The sequence below is a fragment of the Acomys russatus genome, chromosome 4 (assembly GCF_903995435.1).
Source record: "Acomys russatus chromosome 4, mAcoRus1.1, whole genome shotgun sequence".
In the NCBI taxonomy this organism is placed as follows: Eukaryota; Metazoa; Chordata; class Mammalia; order Rodentia; family Muridae; genus Acomys; species Acomys russatus.
The window spans coordinates 29,997,512-30,013,264 of NC_067140.1; the positions used below are offsets into that span (position 1 = coordinate 29,997,512).

Consider the following 15,753-nt stretch of genomic DNA (forward strand, 5'->3'; position numbering starts at 1 on the left):
GAGAGCTAATGAATTCTTACCTGTGCTAGATGCTTAGAACTTTGTGAGTAAAGCTTCACCTCCTATAATAGTTATGTGTGTGACTGTCTATATATGTAAATGTTCTATGTATTCAGGTGCCTGCAGAGACCAGAAGAGCGTGTCTGATCTCCTAGAGTTCCAAGAGGCTATGAGCTATCTGATATATGGGGTGTTGAAAACTAAACCCATGCCCTTTAGAAGAATAGCAAGTGTTCTTAGCCACTGAGCCATCATCTCTAGCTCCTCATGTAGACTTTCTGGGGACTTTTTGTTTTTGTTTTTTGAGACACAGTCTTTATATTAGTGTCCTAACTATCCTGGAACTCAGTATATAGACCAGGCTGGCTTTGAACTCACAGAGATCCAACTGCCTCAGTCTCCCAAGTGCTATGATTAAAGGTGTGCACCACCACACCTGGCTCCCTCTGACTTTTGACCCTAAACTCTTCCTTGGTGAATAGCTTTGATCACTAAGGTATCCTGGCAGAAGAGGCCTAATATCCACTGGTTGAGTAGTACAGGCCAGACACTACTGGGGATGTGGTGAGTGATACCTGTAAGGTGGGTTTTTGCCATCTAGAACTCTTATCTTTTGCAGTAACCACAGAGAAAAGACAAGAGGAAGTTTTGCTTCTGATTTAAACATTGCTGTGTTTTCCAAATCTGCATGTGATACATTTGTAAAGTACTGCAGTTGCCAGTTACTCCCATGGTCTCATCTGGACAGCAACAGGCTACCCAGGATCTTTGTACAAGGTGTTTGTTTATAATTTACAGATCTGGTAGGAAAGCAGAGCCATCTGCTTGTCCAGGCACCAGTATTTCTAGCCCTTCCTGTTCCCTGCTAAGGCATTTTCACTTGGAAATCATTTCTGTTTGGAACAATATTATATTGCAGAGTCTAAAACATGTCTTCCTGCTGTCTCCTGCATAGTTGTTTTTATCTCCTTGAAGGTACCTCTGAACCTCTAGGATGTTTTGTTTTGTTTTGTTTTGTGTTCGTTTTTTGATTGGCTGGCTGGTTGTAACGCCGCCTGGTCTGGAACATGCTGTGTAGATCAGGATAGCCTCAAACTTGCTGCATTCCTTCTGCCTGTGTACCCCTCAGTGCAGTAATTACAAATATACACTACTGTGCTCAGCTTCCCCTGAGCCTCTGAAGCAGTTTTGATTTTGCTTATTTTCTTTCCCTACCAGTATTGAATTCAGAGCCTAACATATGCAAAGTAAATGTTCTCCCATTGAGTTATAGCCTTAGTTCTTTTTTTTTTTAAAGATATATTTATTTATTAAGTATACAGTGGTTTGCCTATATGCACACCTGCACACCAGAAGAAAGCACCAGATCTCATTATAGATGGTTGTGAGCTACCATGTGGTTGCTGGGAATTGAACTCAGGACCTTTGGAAGAGCAGGCAATGCTCTTAAACTCTGAGCCCAGGCAAAATTGAACTTGGCATTCATCTGCCTCAGCCTTTTGAGTAGCTGGGATTACAGGCCAGTGCCTACAGGTTCAGCTCCTTCTAGATTTCTGTTTTAAACCAAAATACATGCTGATATATACAAGCTAGATCTCTGTACCAACAAGATGGATGAGCCATCATGCATGTTGGGCACATTGAGTATAGGTAAAATGGTAATTGTGCAAAGCAGTATTCTATCAACTTTCTATTCTCAAGTCCTACTTAATATATTTAAGGTTAATTTTTATTTTTATTCATACATATTTTTGTTTGTGTGTGTATGCTGATAAGCATACAGGTACCCACAGGAGAAGTTATCAGGTCCCCTTTAGCTAGAATTCAAGTGGCTGTGAGCTGCCCCATGTGGGTGCTGAGAATCAGACTCAGATCCTGTTGGAGTCCTCTGCAAGAGCAGTGCATGTATGTAACTGCTGAGCCTTTTCTCCAGCCCTTCTACTTAATATTTGTTATTACCTGCTCTCCCTGCCTTTGGTGGCAAAGGTCTAAATTGTTATTTTCTTTGTATCTTACTGAGGAGTATGCCTACATCAAAATTAGAAAAGCAAAGTAGACTCACTCCTGAAGCTTCTTATCATTCCTTTGTGTCTTATCCTTGACTAGAATCATGTCAATCTAGAAGAGAGTGCCATATTTTTGGCAAAGAGCTTGGGACCCTGTGTCAGGAGCAGACGGTCCCATGCTAACAAGATAAATCTAGCCATGCAGGCTAGAGCAGATGGTGGGTTGGGAGTTGAGCAGCAGAGGCCTAATGGTGATAGCAACAGTATTTGGATGTCATTATTTTATTAGTTAGCAAACAGAACTGTCCTCAGTTTTATGTGTAGTGGTGCTGTAGGTGTCAGCCCCCAGGGACTGGCACAGCAGCCTAATCAACGTGTTCTGATACCATTTTTTATCTACTCTGTTACCTCTGTAGCTTTGTTACCCACACAGTGGGAAAGGGGAATAAATACAATTTTACAAATCACTCTCAATCTCCAGACCCATAAAACTTTGGAAGCACCTTTTTGTTTTGTTTCCCTTGGCTGATTTCCTAGGGAAACTTGCCCTTGTTGTCTCAGTCCTATATTTTGACTTACTGAAATATATTACCTAGAATCTGATGAAGGCAGCTGAGCTTGGCTTGGTTTTGCTTTTAGCTTTTTTTTTTTAAACTTTAATACCTTTGACAGTGGGCATCTCTTTCAAATAAGTGGACAAGTATAAAGTCACTTTCTATAGAGTGGAGGGAGCTAAGTGAAACAAAGCTCAGGAACTTGGCCTGTTTGTGTGTGTCCTACTGTTCTGCTTGTGGGGGTGGCAGGTGGGCCCTTTTGTTCCAGCCTCACGTCAAGGATAAACCACTTTGCTTTGGCAGGGAATCCCACAGTGCAAACACAGAGAGTTCAAATGCAAACCAAAAGCTAGGCATATAGGCACAGTCCTGTGCTTGCCAATATCACATTAGTCACTTCAGGCAGAGTGGGGTCTCCTAAGCATCTCTAGCTCTAGCCTTCAACTTTATTTCCTCAGTAGGTCTAGTCTACTGTCTAGGCAACCCAGTGCTTTCTTCTTGGTAACTGCTAGCTGTGGGCATTGGTTCATAGTTTATAAGAGGCACAGAATGTAATGAGGAATGCACAGAACTCCCACTGTCTAGTCTAGGCTGGGCTTTGTCTCTCTTTTCCTCTGTGTGGAGTTGGAATTAATGTTTCTGAATAGATAGTTTTTGCAATGACTTCCTTCTCTAAGATCAAATAACAGGTTCTGAGGAGGCTTGCTGCCCCAGGAGCACTCTACCTGTGTCCCCTTTATTTTAGAATAAGTGGGCTTATGTTTTCATTTATCTTTGTTTCATACTTTGAACAGTAACAGCAGTGAGTGCCTCTCCAGGGCATTGTTGGTGACTTTTTCCTTATCTAATCAAGTGTGAACTAAGACTCAGTTGGTGGCTGTGGTGGTAATGGACTGTCCTGTAGTTCCTACTAAATGATAGATGCACAGATCTTTCTAGCCTCTTCTATTTCCTGCTCCCAACATTTTAATTTAAAGAAGGCAGCTTGCCTCATTTCTAAAGAGGATTCACACCTAAGAAAGGCCCCAAAACATCTTGGTCTCATATTTCTAACAACATGATGTTTAAACTTTCTTCCTTTTTCTTTGTCCAATGCAGCCTCCGTGAATGTCCTGGTACAGAACTGCAAGATCTACAATGATGCCAGCTGTGACATTTCTGCAGATGGCCAGCTCCTGGCAGCTTTCATCCCAAGCAGCCAGAGGGGCTTTCCTGATGAAGGCATCCTGGCAGTATATTCCCTGGCTCCCCATAACTTGGGGGAAATGCTCTACACCAAGCGATTTGGTAAGGGATAGGAAGCCCAACCTAATGACAGAGTTGATGCTGATGCCTTGGCATAGGCATTCCTAGGTGAGGCATGGCATGCATGGGTGAGAATAATTAATGGTCGTATGCTACTTCTGCCTTTACTAAGGCACAGGCCAGAGAAAGATTGCTCTGCAGGAGTCCTGGCTATAGCATTACCGAAGAATCTCACAATAAGAGTTCTCCATGCCACAGCAGCATCAGCAGTGTGCGCCTATTACAAAGACTAGCAATAAGGAAGGAGCCTTTTAGCTGTGGCACGGAAAGGTGGGCAAACATACTTCCAAAGTGTGCATATTCTTTAATCCAAAAATTTTATTCCTAAGTAAATAATCTGCACTTCTAAAAACTAATCAGAAAATTATAAAGATTGATACTGTTATTTTTATATAAGAAAATATCAAATTGTTACTTCAAGGTTTGGCTTTTTTTTTTAAGGAGTAGCTTAAATAAATGACTATACAGTGATAGCATAAAATACAAGTAGTTTTAAAACTGCTCTTATGAAAGATTATCTAATAATGAAAAACATCCATAATGCCCAAGTGGAAAAAAATATTTCAGAACAGTGCTTAGAGTGTGTTAGCAGTCTTCTAAAATTATGATATCCAGAGCTGGTATCCAGTAGTGCTGTGTGTATTGCACTGCACTAAGTGCATGCACACCTTCTCCTTTTACTGCTCACTGTAACCCTAGAAGATCACCTGAGCACAATGAAAAACTATGAAAGTTGGAGAAAAGGAGAAAGGACTGCATGGAAGTTGTTTCCATGGAATGGCAAGGATTCTGGGAAATGTGACTATCTTCTGTTGGCCCTCAGGTCCCAATGCCATTTCTGTAAGCCTGTCCCCAATGGGCCGCTATGTAATGGTGGGCTTGGCCTCACGAAGGATCCTGCTGCACCCCTCCACGGAGCACATGGTAGCCCAGGTCTTCAGGCTACAACAGGCCCACGGGGGTGAGACCTCCATGAGGGTAAGTGGTGTTGCTTCCGTCTCTCCTGGACTTGGCATGGTAATGAGGGACTATGGTGTGATCTACTGGCAGCACCAGTACCGTCATGATCCTAAAGAAGTGCTCTAGTCCAGCACACCAGACCAGGGACCCTGGCCAGCAAACCTCACTTTTAGAAGATCTGAACTACTGGAAATCAGGAGCTCTTTACTGTGCCTGTTGGCACTGTTGCACAATCACAACTACTCAGGAGGTCGAGGCAGAAAGATTGAATATTAAAGGCCATCCTGGCCTACATAGTGACACCTTGCCTTAAATAAAAACAGACAATGGGAAGTTGTGTCTTGCCTTGTGTATGAGCCAGGCTCCCAGAACCAAGAACCACAAGTCAGGAACTTTATCACACCCAAGATTATGAACTGGGTTACCCAGAGGCTTAATACTTCCTAACGTCAGTGTGAACCTCTAATGCAGAGATATGTGAAGGACTCAGTAAGAAAAAAATTTTTTTAATTTTTATTTTTTCAAGACAGAGCTTCTCTGTGTGCCAGTCCTGGGTGTCCTGAAACTTGCTCTGTAGACCAGGCTGGCCTCAAACTCACAGAGATCCACCTGCCTCTGCCTCCCCAGTGCTGGGATTAAAGGTGTGCTCCACCACACCTGGCTCTCAGTAAACATTTTATGTGTCTTTAAATAAAGTTTTTCTTGTTCTGGTTTAGTATTGAGGAAGCAAGCTAAAAAAAAAAGTGGTTGCATACCATGAAGTCATAGTCATGATGGAACTTTAGGCAGCTGCTTTGCTCTGAATTGTCACATCCTTTTAAAAACAGAGCTGAAATCCCATTTAGGACCCACTCCTGTCTAAAGCATGCCTCTCTTGTATGGCCATGAAAGCCTTTTGGGTGAAGTGTAGTTAATTGCCTTCTGGACTAATGTGGCTGTCCGAGCCTCCTCATCCTATAGGGACTTATTTGGCTAGGGTTTTGTCAGGGGAATCAAATACTTGAACACTTCTCTAGTTAGATAGTATTTAAGTTCTGTTCTGATCTAAGAACTGGTAAATTAATTCCTCAGTACTTCGTGTAGTCTGTGCCACTTATAGTTTGGTGCATTTGGTGTTGTGTTGTTTTTTTGTTGTTGTTGTTGTTGTCATTCCCTTTAGCTGTGTGTTGTGTGTGATTAACCCAGCTGAGTTCAATATAAGTTCCTTAAGAATATAGTCCCATGAGCCTTTCATTTGGTGCTGTGCTTGTGGGGACATGTTGAATGCTTTGACTAGGAGGCACTTGTTGTCAAGAAAAAATTAGAGATAAGATCATAACATGTCAAGTGATGGAAAGGTATGCCTGGGTGGTCTTTCCTTTGCTGGCCTCCTTTCCCTCTGGCTTCTTAATTATATTTCAGCTCACTATACTGAGCTGTTTTCCAAACTCCCTGAACCTGAAAAGGCTCTTTCTTGCCCAGGTACCTTAAAACCTGGGATGTTTTCCTTCATGTCTCCTTTGGCAGCTTCCTTTATAGAACTGACTACTCTCCTGAGAACATACCATTATGCTAATACTTGTCACACCAACCTGCTGTTGTTTCTGTATTCTGGACTTTAGGTCCTTCAAAGAGCGGAGACTATGTCTGTTTTCTTATATGAAATCCAAGTACCTGGTAGGGAACCTGATACACAGTGGAAACTAAGTGAATTGTGGAGTCTCTCAAGAAGGTATCCTCGTTCCTTATTATTTTCAGGTAACTGTCAGAACCAATAACATCCTTGGAAACCTCTGAAAGGTGCAGCAGCAAGGCGCTCTGCTTTTGACAGGAGTTGTGTATGGGTGAGAATGAGAAGGCCATGGCAGTTCACCACGCTCAGTCTTCTTACCTAGATGTCTAAGGATAAAAGTGGCGGTTTAGTGTAGTATTCTTCTGTGGCTGATCTTAAGCAGACAGTAAAAGCACCTGGTATCTGCCTCTTACCACCTACATCCTGGGCCCAACAGCTCTTCTAACTAATTGTTTAAGTTTTTTAAAAAAATTCTTTATGGATTTTTATTGCAATAAGTACTGATAGACCTCTCCAGTTCCTAGGCAAAGCTTGCCAGCTCTCCATCCTTCTCGTAAGGAGCCAGAAACACCTGACCAAAATCAAATAGCTACAAGCAAAAGCTAAGGTGTCTTTTGTCATGTGAGGCAAGAGCTGAGGGAATTGGGTTAGAGGATTCTTCTGGGAAGGTATGGTCCAGTTGGTCCCGTGCTGTCTTAATGAGGGACTCATGGCAGCTAGCCAGTTGTGTGCCTCATACAAACAGCTGTTTCTGAGCATGCTCTGTTTACCCCAATGAGGCTTTGGGGTTTGTTTGTTTGTTTTTTGTTTTTTTTGAAGCTTTTGATTCTTAAGCACCATCTTTCATTAGGTGAGAAAACTGAAGTGACTGGGAAAATCCCATTGGGAAGCATTCCTCTCACCAAGAGGATTAAGGTGTCTCAACAAGATTTTGTTCAGTCTGACATCCACTGACTCTGGGTTTCTGGGTTTTGAGGTCTTGCTTGCTCCTAATCCTAAATTCAAAGAACCAAACATTCAGTAAATGTTCCTCGGAGGGCCACACATGGTGTGTGAGTGTGAGAGAGGAAGAGTGGGGGTGGGGTGGGGAGGAGAGAGAGGGGGGGGGCAGCCTAACATTCCCTCTTTTAGTTAAGCTATGCCATCCTTTAACATGCTGGAATTCTCTTGAATGGGACTGAAGGATCTCTCTGGATCTGTCTGCGTAGATTAGCATAGGTCCTTCTCTATCTGTAAAGTTAGGTTTGCTCTCGAAACATGCTGTGTAGAGGAGCCTAGAGTTTTCTACCCTGTATTCCTCCATCTTTGAAATTACTTCTTGGATTCACTGTGATAATATTCAAAGAGGTGAATTTGTTGAACAAACAGATACTCCCAGAGAAAATCCTCTGGGTATTGATTTATTTGAATTCCCACTAAGTGATGTCTTTTCTGGGAGATGATCTCTTACAGGATCCCATGTGAAATCTCTTCCGTAAATGAATTGCTTATTGCTGGTAGCCTTGATGTACTTCTTCTAGGAATTCTTCAGACCTCTGGATCAGTAATTCTCAGCAGTAGTCCTTGGACATTGGAGCTATAGTTGCTGTGTAAGAGGGCCCTCTTAAACACAGATTCACCTTAGACCTACGGTCAGAGGGATAGGTTCTAGTGATCCCAGCTACTCAGAGGCTGAATCAGCACTGTGAGGTTGAGGCCACCCTGGACAGTTATGAAGTATTTAAAAGGTATAACAATGGTACGGTATCTGTATTTTTAAAACAAGCCTCCCATGCTGGAGAGATGGCTCAAAGGTTAAGAGCACTTACTGTTTTTGCAAAGGACCAGATTTGGTACCCAAACACCCACATGGCAGCTCACAACTGTCAGTGATTCTAGTTCCAGGGAATCTGATATCTTCTGACCAATAAGGGCGTCTGGCATGCATGTAGGTGGTGACTGTACATACACTCAGGCAAAACATTCACACACGTTTAAAAAAAAAAAAAAAAAAAAAAAAAGAATTCTAGAAATTAAATCAAGCCCCTTCCCCACCATTCTGCTTTACACGTGGGTTTGTGAACTGCTGGTCTTAATCCTTTCACTTTAGGGCTTTACCTTTAGTATTATCATCAATACAGAGACTCAATCTCAGATTTATTTACACCATCATGATTCTGAGGTGTGTCCTGCTTTAATCCTTTGATAATTTTATTGCTGTTTGTATTCTGTTTCCACCAAACTGAGCCTCCCTAGGGTCTCACTAGAAGGTCAGGCTGACCTTGAATTTATAAAGATCTGCCTGCCTTTACTTCCCAAGTGCTAGGATCAAAGTCTCTCTGCCCTTTTACTTGAGATTTTAGAAGACAATAATTTTATTTCCACTATATCTTCAGCTGCGTATATATATATACTGGTGTAGCTTGGTAGGATAGAGCTGGTAAAGACCACAACTCTTGCTGGGCGTGGTGGTGCACGGCTTTTTTTTTTTAAAGACCAGGCTGGCCTCGAACTCACAGCGATCTGCTTGCCTCTTCCTCCCAAGTGCCAGGATTAAAGGCGCACGCCACAAGCCGGACCTGGTGGCACACGCTTTTAATCCCAGCACTTGGGATGCAGAGGCAGGTGGATTGATGTGAGATCAAGGCCAGCCAGGTCTACAAAGCAAAGCCAAGGCTACACAGAGGAGAAACCCTGTCTTAAAACACCCACCACCAACAACCCCATCCCCCACCCCCCAAAAAAAGACCACAGCTGTTGTTAACTATATCACCACCCAGTACACCCTGGTCTTGGAGCTGTCATCAGTCATCAGTTCATTGTGGTAGGAGGGCATGGCAGAGCAGAGCAGATCACATCATGCCCCACACTCAGCATCTTGAGTGCCTGCACTTCACCAACAGCTTTCTCTTTTTCTTAATTGTTCCTCGTAAGTCTTTGCTTCTTTGTGTTGAGTATTTCAGTTTTGTCCTTACTTCTATGAAGTGGGATCCTTTTAGTCTGACCCCCTTGGCTTTCTGAGGTCAGGAATAATTCTGATAATTGGTAAAGCAGGAAGAACAGACCCAGGCTCTATTTTCTTCTCCCCTTCTCTGTCCACTAGAGCGAACCCCTAAGCTGGAGTTGCTGCTCTGTATGACTCAGTCATCTTTGCTGTTTGATTCCCTTTCACTAGAACCAGTGAGAGCTTTTTGTTAATTTCTGTTTTGTTTTAAGTTAGGCTTTTAGAGACAGCTGAGCTGAAGTTTTGCTGAATTCCCAAAACACTAAACTGCCTGTGTTCTTTCAGCTTTCATTTTCTAATTGGAACAAGGCACAATATTGTAACAGAAAACTGCAATTAATTTTCTAAAATAGTGACAACTTGCACATTATAATAATTTTGGTTGTAACCAAGTGAAAACATAACAACAAAATTACTAATGAAGCCAGAAATAGTCATATACCAAATTGTTGTGTTCATTTGTGTCATGTAAGCCCTATGTTACTTAGAAAAAGAGGAGAAGTCAGGGCTGGGGCAGGGGGCTCAAGGATAAGAGGTGTGTGAGGCATTCTCAGCTAGAAAGTAAGAATAAGAATTAATGTCTTCAGAGTGGGAGCTAGTATGTCATAACCTTTTCCCCAAGGCACAGACCATCCTTCCCCAAAAGATGGAGATTATAGGCAGACAAATGGTTTAAAGCTGGAGCTCAGTGGTAGAGTGCTTTTCTAGCATGTGCAAAACCAGATTCCATCCCCAGGGTTACAAAGAAAAGAACTGAGTATGATCCTCAGCACAGTAGAGGCTCTAGGAACTTGAAGCTCAGTGGTACTGGCTTACATAACGCCCCCTTTCTCTCTGTAGAGGTGATAGACAAGAATACCCATCATTTGACTTGTTGGGGAAATATCAGTTCATTTATTGAATTTTTTTTTTTTAAGATAGTATAACTGTATGTAAAAATTGAGTGTTGGGGCTAGAGAGATGGCTCAAGAGGTTAAGAGCACTGGCTGCTCTTCCAAAGGTCCTGAGTTCAATTCCCAGCAACCACATGGTGGCATATAGCCAACTATAATGAGATCTGATGCTTTCTTCTGGCAGACAGGCACACATGCAGGCAGAACATTGTGTATGTAATAAATAAATAATTTTTAAATTGGATGTTAATCTGGAGAGATGGCTGCTCTTCCAGAGGTCCTGAGTTCAATTCCCAGCAACTACATGGTAACTCACAGATATAATAAGATCTGATGCCCTTTTCTGAACTGCAGGTGTACATGCAGACAGAACACTATACACAGTCAATAAGTAAATCTTTTTTTTTTAATTGAGTGTTGCCCAGAGATATTAGCAATGTGGAAGATGTTTGTTTGTTTGTTTGTTTGTTTGTTTGTTTTAATCCAGAGCCTTCCATTAGGCAAATAAGCTACCACTGGCCTGTATCCCCAGCCCTAGAGAGTTTTGTGTTTTTCATTTGTTTGTGATGTTAGAGGTTGGACTCAGAGCTCAAGAGCCTGTACATACAAAGTAAGCAGTCTGCCTCATGAGCTATACCCAAAGGCTCTTTCCTTCCTTGGTTTTATGAGTTCTGCTGTTAAGTAATGAGCTGTCATCTGGTTTACTTCTACTAACCTCTTATTAACCACAGTTCAGATATTTCCAGACAACTGAGAACTTGATGGGTGTTTATATCCTAAACGTTCTGGGTCATGCTAACTGGCCCAGTGTTAGTGCCTTGAAAAGCTTAAGGACTAGAACTGAGCTAGGAATGGTGTACCCCTAAACCCAACACTGATAAGCATAGGTAGGAAAATCAAGGGTTCAGGATTGGGGCTGTGAGATAAGCAACAGGTAAAAGTACCTGCCACTAAACCTGACCCTGAATTCCATCCCTGGGACCCACATAGTGGAAGGAGAGAACTGACTCCCAAAAGATATCCTCAGACCTCCACATGTATACTATATCACACACATGCACGCACGCATGCACACACTAAAATAAATGTAAAAATATTTTCAAATGAGTTTTAGACAAGCCAAGGCTATAGAAACCCTGACTCAAAAAGAAAACAGTATCAACAACAACAAAAAAAGATGAACAATGTGTGTAATAATATAAATGTATGTGTCAAAAATAAAAAATGTTTAGCTCAGAGGTTAAGAGCACTGCCTGTTCTTCCAAAGGTCCTGATTTCAATTCCCAGCAACCACATGGTGGCTCACAACCATCTAGGATGGGATGGGTGCCCTCTTCTGGCCTACAGGTGAACATGCAGGGAGCGCTCTCTCTCTCTCTCTCTCTCTCTCTCTCTCTCTCTCTCTCTCTCTCTCTCTCTCTCTGTGTGTGTGTGTATGTGTGTGTGTTTTCTCTTAAACCCCTACCCAGATCTAGCCAATGGGCAGAACATTCTCCACAGTTGAGTGGAGAGGGGGGTATGACTTTCACACGTACTCTGGTGCCTCATATTTGACCATGTCCCCTGGAGGGGGAGACCTGGTGGCACTCAGAGGAAGGATAGCAGGCTACCAAGAAGAGACTTGATACCCTATGAGCATATACAGGGGAAGGAAATCCTCTCCCCCCTCCCCCCCCCAGGAACAGTCATAGGGGAGGGGAATAAGGGGAAAATGGGAGGGAGGGAAGAATGGGAGGATACAAGGGATGAGATAACCATTGAGATGTAACAAGAATAAATTAATAAAAAAAAAAAAGAAAACCAAAATAATAATAATAATTGTATATCAGAGCTTTAGCCCAACATAAGGCTATAGTTTCATTAATGTATATAATAAAATTTAGCTTTTAAATTTATATTTTTTCAATTAAAAAAAATTCATTGCCTTAAAAAAAAATAGTTGGAAAGACATGGTGTAAAAAAAAAAAAAGCTCATCTTTTTGTAGTTACTATTGTAGCTTAGACCCTGGATCTGGGTGGGTTAGTTAGATCTGGTGCATTAGTCCTGGCCAGTATTTATATAACTGCTCATATATGGGCTCCTCTGAACCACTCTACTTTTATTTTAATGTGCCTAATCTTCAATAATATGTTCTCTTCCCTTGCCTTATGGCATAATCCTACTCATCTCTGTATTTCTGGATTTTAAAACTTTAATTTTTAAAAGTGATCCAGAACTCTGGCTTGATGAAAAGTACTCAGAAGGTCCAGGGGTCTAAACTCTTCCTTCCTTCCTTTTTTAACCTCCCTCTCTCTCTCCATCCTTCCTTTTTTTTTTTTGTTTGTTTGTTTGGTTGGTTGGTTGGTTGGTTGGTTGGTTTTAAGACAGGGTTTCTCTGTGTAGTAACAGTCCTGGCTGTCCTGAAATTACTTTGTAGACCAGCTGGTCTCAAACTCAGGATGATCCACCTGCCTCTGCCTCCAGAGTGCTGTGGCCTCTGTACTATTTCTTAGTCTTGGGCTTGTCCTTGTGTGGGGAGCAGATACCAAAGTTACAGTCACTTTATTTTTATATCTTGAAAGGGTACAATTTCTTCAGGGGATATTGGGACAGAAGCAAGACAGCTTTGTTGTCAAAAATGATTTACTCCTTCCCAAGATTCTGTCCTCATTAATTTTCTTAAAGCTACCTGTCAGTTGATTAAAAACGGCTTCCGCTGCAATTATCTTAAAGTTGACTTCTGCGATGTAGCACAAAGCGTCTAGCCTCAAAAAGTTCCTCTCTCCAGAACAGTGCAGAAAAGGAGGAGGGGCAAGTTAAAAGTCAGAGGTGTCTCTGATGTGGTTTGTCAGAGAAGGGGAAAACAAGATACAAACTTAAAAGTAACATTAGAACTTCCATCAAAGCTGTTCATTCAGGAGGATTTTTCCATGACAGTCACACATCTCTGAAGATCCACACTGCCGCCACCACCACCACCACCACCACCGCCACCACTGTCTCTGAGGAGAATGGAGTCTGTACTACGTTCTGGTCTTTTCATGAAAGAAGGAAGATGTGCTATGTGTCTCCTATAGGTATTAACTCTTGGGACCCAGGGAGCTCTGGATTAAGGGTGTATTAGACTGAGGATGTAGTTCAGCAGCAGAGTGCTTGCCTAGCATGTGAGCAGCCCTGGGTTCAGTTGCCAATGGTGAAAGGGAAGGCAGGGTATGTTTCCACCATCACCTACAGCGAGGCTAGATGGCAATTTGAAAAATGTCCCTAAAACCAAAACTAAGGGAAAGAAACTGTAAGTTCACGTTGGACTGTGAGACTGGAGAGTGGCTCTTGCATCTGGATCGGCGCCAGGATGTTTTTATATAAATAGACGGGATAGATAGCCTCAATGATCCATGTGATAAGAACTGTGTTAAGGTTTCAATATACATTCAGGATTGTGAGAGAGGGTCTTTCAATATGTCTGATTAATGTCTCCCATCACTTTCCTCCTCCACCCTCTACTCTTTGAATTAAATTTAGGATATCTCAGAATTTTTCTTCTGTCAAGGTCCAGTTCCTTGGCTGGGTCTAGGAATATAGCAGTGAACAGAGGCCTGTGGTGCTTCTCAGTCTGATGCTTTGCTGCTGCTCTTGCTCCTGATTTTGTTTGCAGGGGTTGTGGTTGTGACCATTTTGCAGTATAGCCTAGGCTGGCCTAAAACTCTCAAATCTCATCTGTTTTAGCTTTCCAAGTTCTAGGATCACCATATTGCTCACAACCACCTGTGACTCTAGTTCCAAGGGGATCTGATATCTTCTGAAGCCTTTTGGAGCATACACACACACACACACACACACACACACACACACACACACACACACACACACTCACTCTTACAGCCTTTTGAATATAGATAATAGATACACACATACACAAATAAGTAACTAGGTAAAATTTTAAAGGGAACACTGGAGAAATGGCTAGCAGTTAAGAGCACTAGCTCTTCAGGAAGACCTAGTACCCATGTCAGTTGGCTTACAACTACCTGCACCATCTTCTGGCCTCTGAGGGCACACACACAGAGACCTACTATATAGAGAGATATAGATATCTTTAAAAAAAAAAAAAAAAAAAAAGACTTGAGCCCACAAGATGTACGTTTGGCACCAAACCTAATGACATGAGTTCAATCCCTAGAACCCACACAATGAAAAGAGAGAACTGAAAGTTGGCTCTGACATATACTTGTCTGCCATGGCATGCATTGATACACACATGCACATGTTTAAGAGAAAAATGTAATCCATACTAGGAATATGAGGGTGTAGCTAAGTGGTAGAGTGTTTACCTAGTATTCACAAAGCCCTGGTTTTATCTTTAGCACACAAAAGTAAACATGCAGGCCTTGGAGATAGCAAATTTGATTCAAGTTTTTTAGAGGATTCTGGGCATGTAATCTTAGTGGTAAAGCACTCACCTAGCATCTGCAGAGCCATACATTAGGTCCTAGCACCACAGAAAGAAAGGAAGCTAAAGCTAGGCCTGATGACACATGCCTATGATCCGGCATCCCAGAGGGATTGTAAATTTCAGGTCAGGTTAGGCTGATAGCAAGGTCAAACTTGCCTCAAAAAATAAAATAACGATAGTTACCTCCCCTGCCTGCACTAGGATATGTGTTTCTTGGCCTTTGATAAGGGTTCCCCATCTATTCAGTGGAAAAGCTTCAACTATTTCTTGTTATTTACCTTCCACTAATCTTTCTCATCTTCCTAGAGAATTGGTTTTCTTCTAGTCACCTCCTCATAAAAACTTAAAGCCTTCGATGCTTTCTAACAGATTTTTCATCCTTATATCCCTTTTTTCTCTAAGCACCGTGGTGTGCCTTTCACCTGCTCCCAAGGGCCCTTCTGTCTAGTGCAGGCCATCACAATCAGGTTCCCACTTCACAGATGATGTACATTAAAAAAAAACCTACAGAGCTTTATCTGCTAGCTTCTTACCTGGCTGGCTCTGAGCAATGCAGTTTGTTGTTGGCCTTGATGGTCTGAGTCATGACATGCAATAGAAAAGAAAGGCTCTTGTTAAAGGCTGTAGTATGTTTCTCCTGTGTTGTGTTTTGAGACAGGCTTTTACAGAGCCTAGGCTTCTCTAGAATGCCTTGTATAGCTTAAGCAAGCCTCAAACTTGGAATCCTCCTGCCTCTATTAATATAATGCCCACCTGTCTTTGAATTTTAAAGGTATTTCACTGACCTTTCATTCTTTTCTATACTTTCTTTAAACAAGAAAAATCCTTTCAGTTTTTATCTGTGAGCTTTTCCTTTTGTTCCTACTGATGGATAAGCAGGAGATACCCTAGACCCTAGAAATGGAGGAATCATAATCTACCCCCTTAACACTGTAAAGATTTGGTGCCCTGACCCATTCCCAATTGATGTGCTGAGACTGTATGGGCACTAACATTTTCCTTCCAGCCAGGTGTGGTGACGCACACCTTTAATCCCAGCACTCTGGAGGCAGAGGCAAGTGGATCGC

The 15,753-nt window shown here is 42.1% G+C and overlaps 1 protein-coding gene across 7 annotated transcripts in view; it reads left to right on the plus strand.

Annotated features, from left to right (window-relative positions):
- The window catches only part of Ambra1 (autophagy and beclin 1 regulator 1), a 188,631-nt gene that overhangs the window by 150,830 nt on the left and 22,048 nt on the right, over positions 1-15,753 (plus strand). For all 7 annotated transcript variants that reach the window (XM_051144131.1, XM_051144133.1, XM_051144132.1 and 4 more), the window contains 2 exons: positions 3,659-3,847; positions 4,689-4,843. In XM_051144131.1, coding sequence (XP_051000088.1) covers positions 3,659-3,847; positions 4,689-4,843 — 344 coding nt within the window. The remainder of the gene's footprint in view (positions 1-3,658; positions 3,848-4,688; positions 4,844-15,753) is intronic.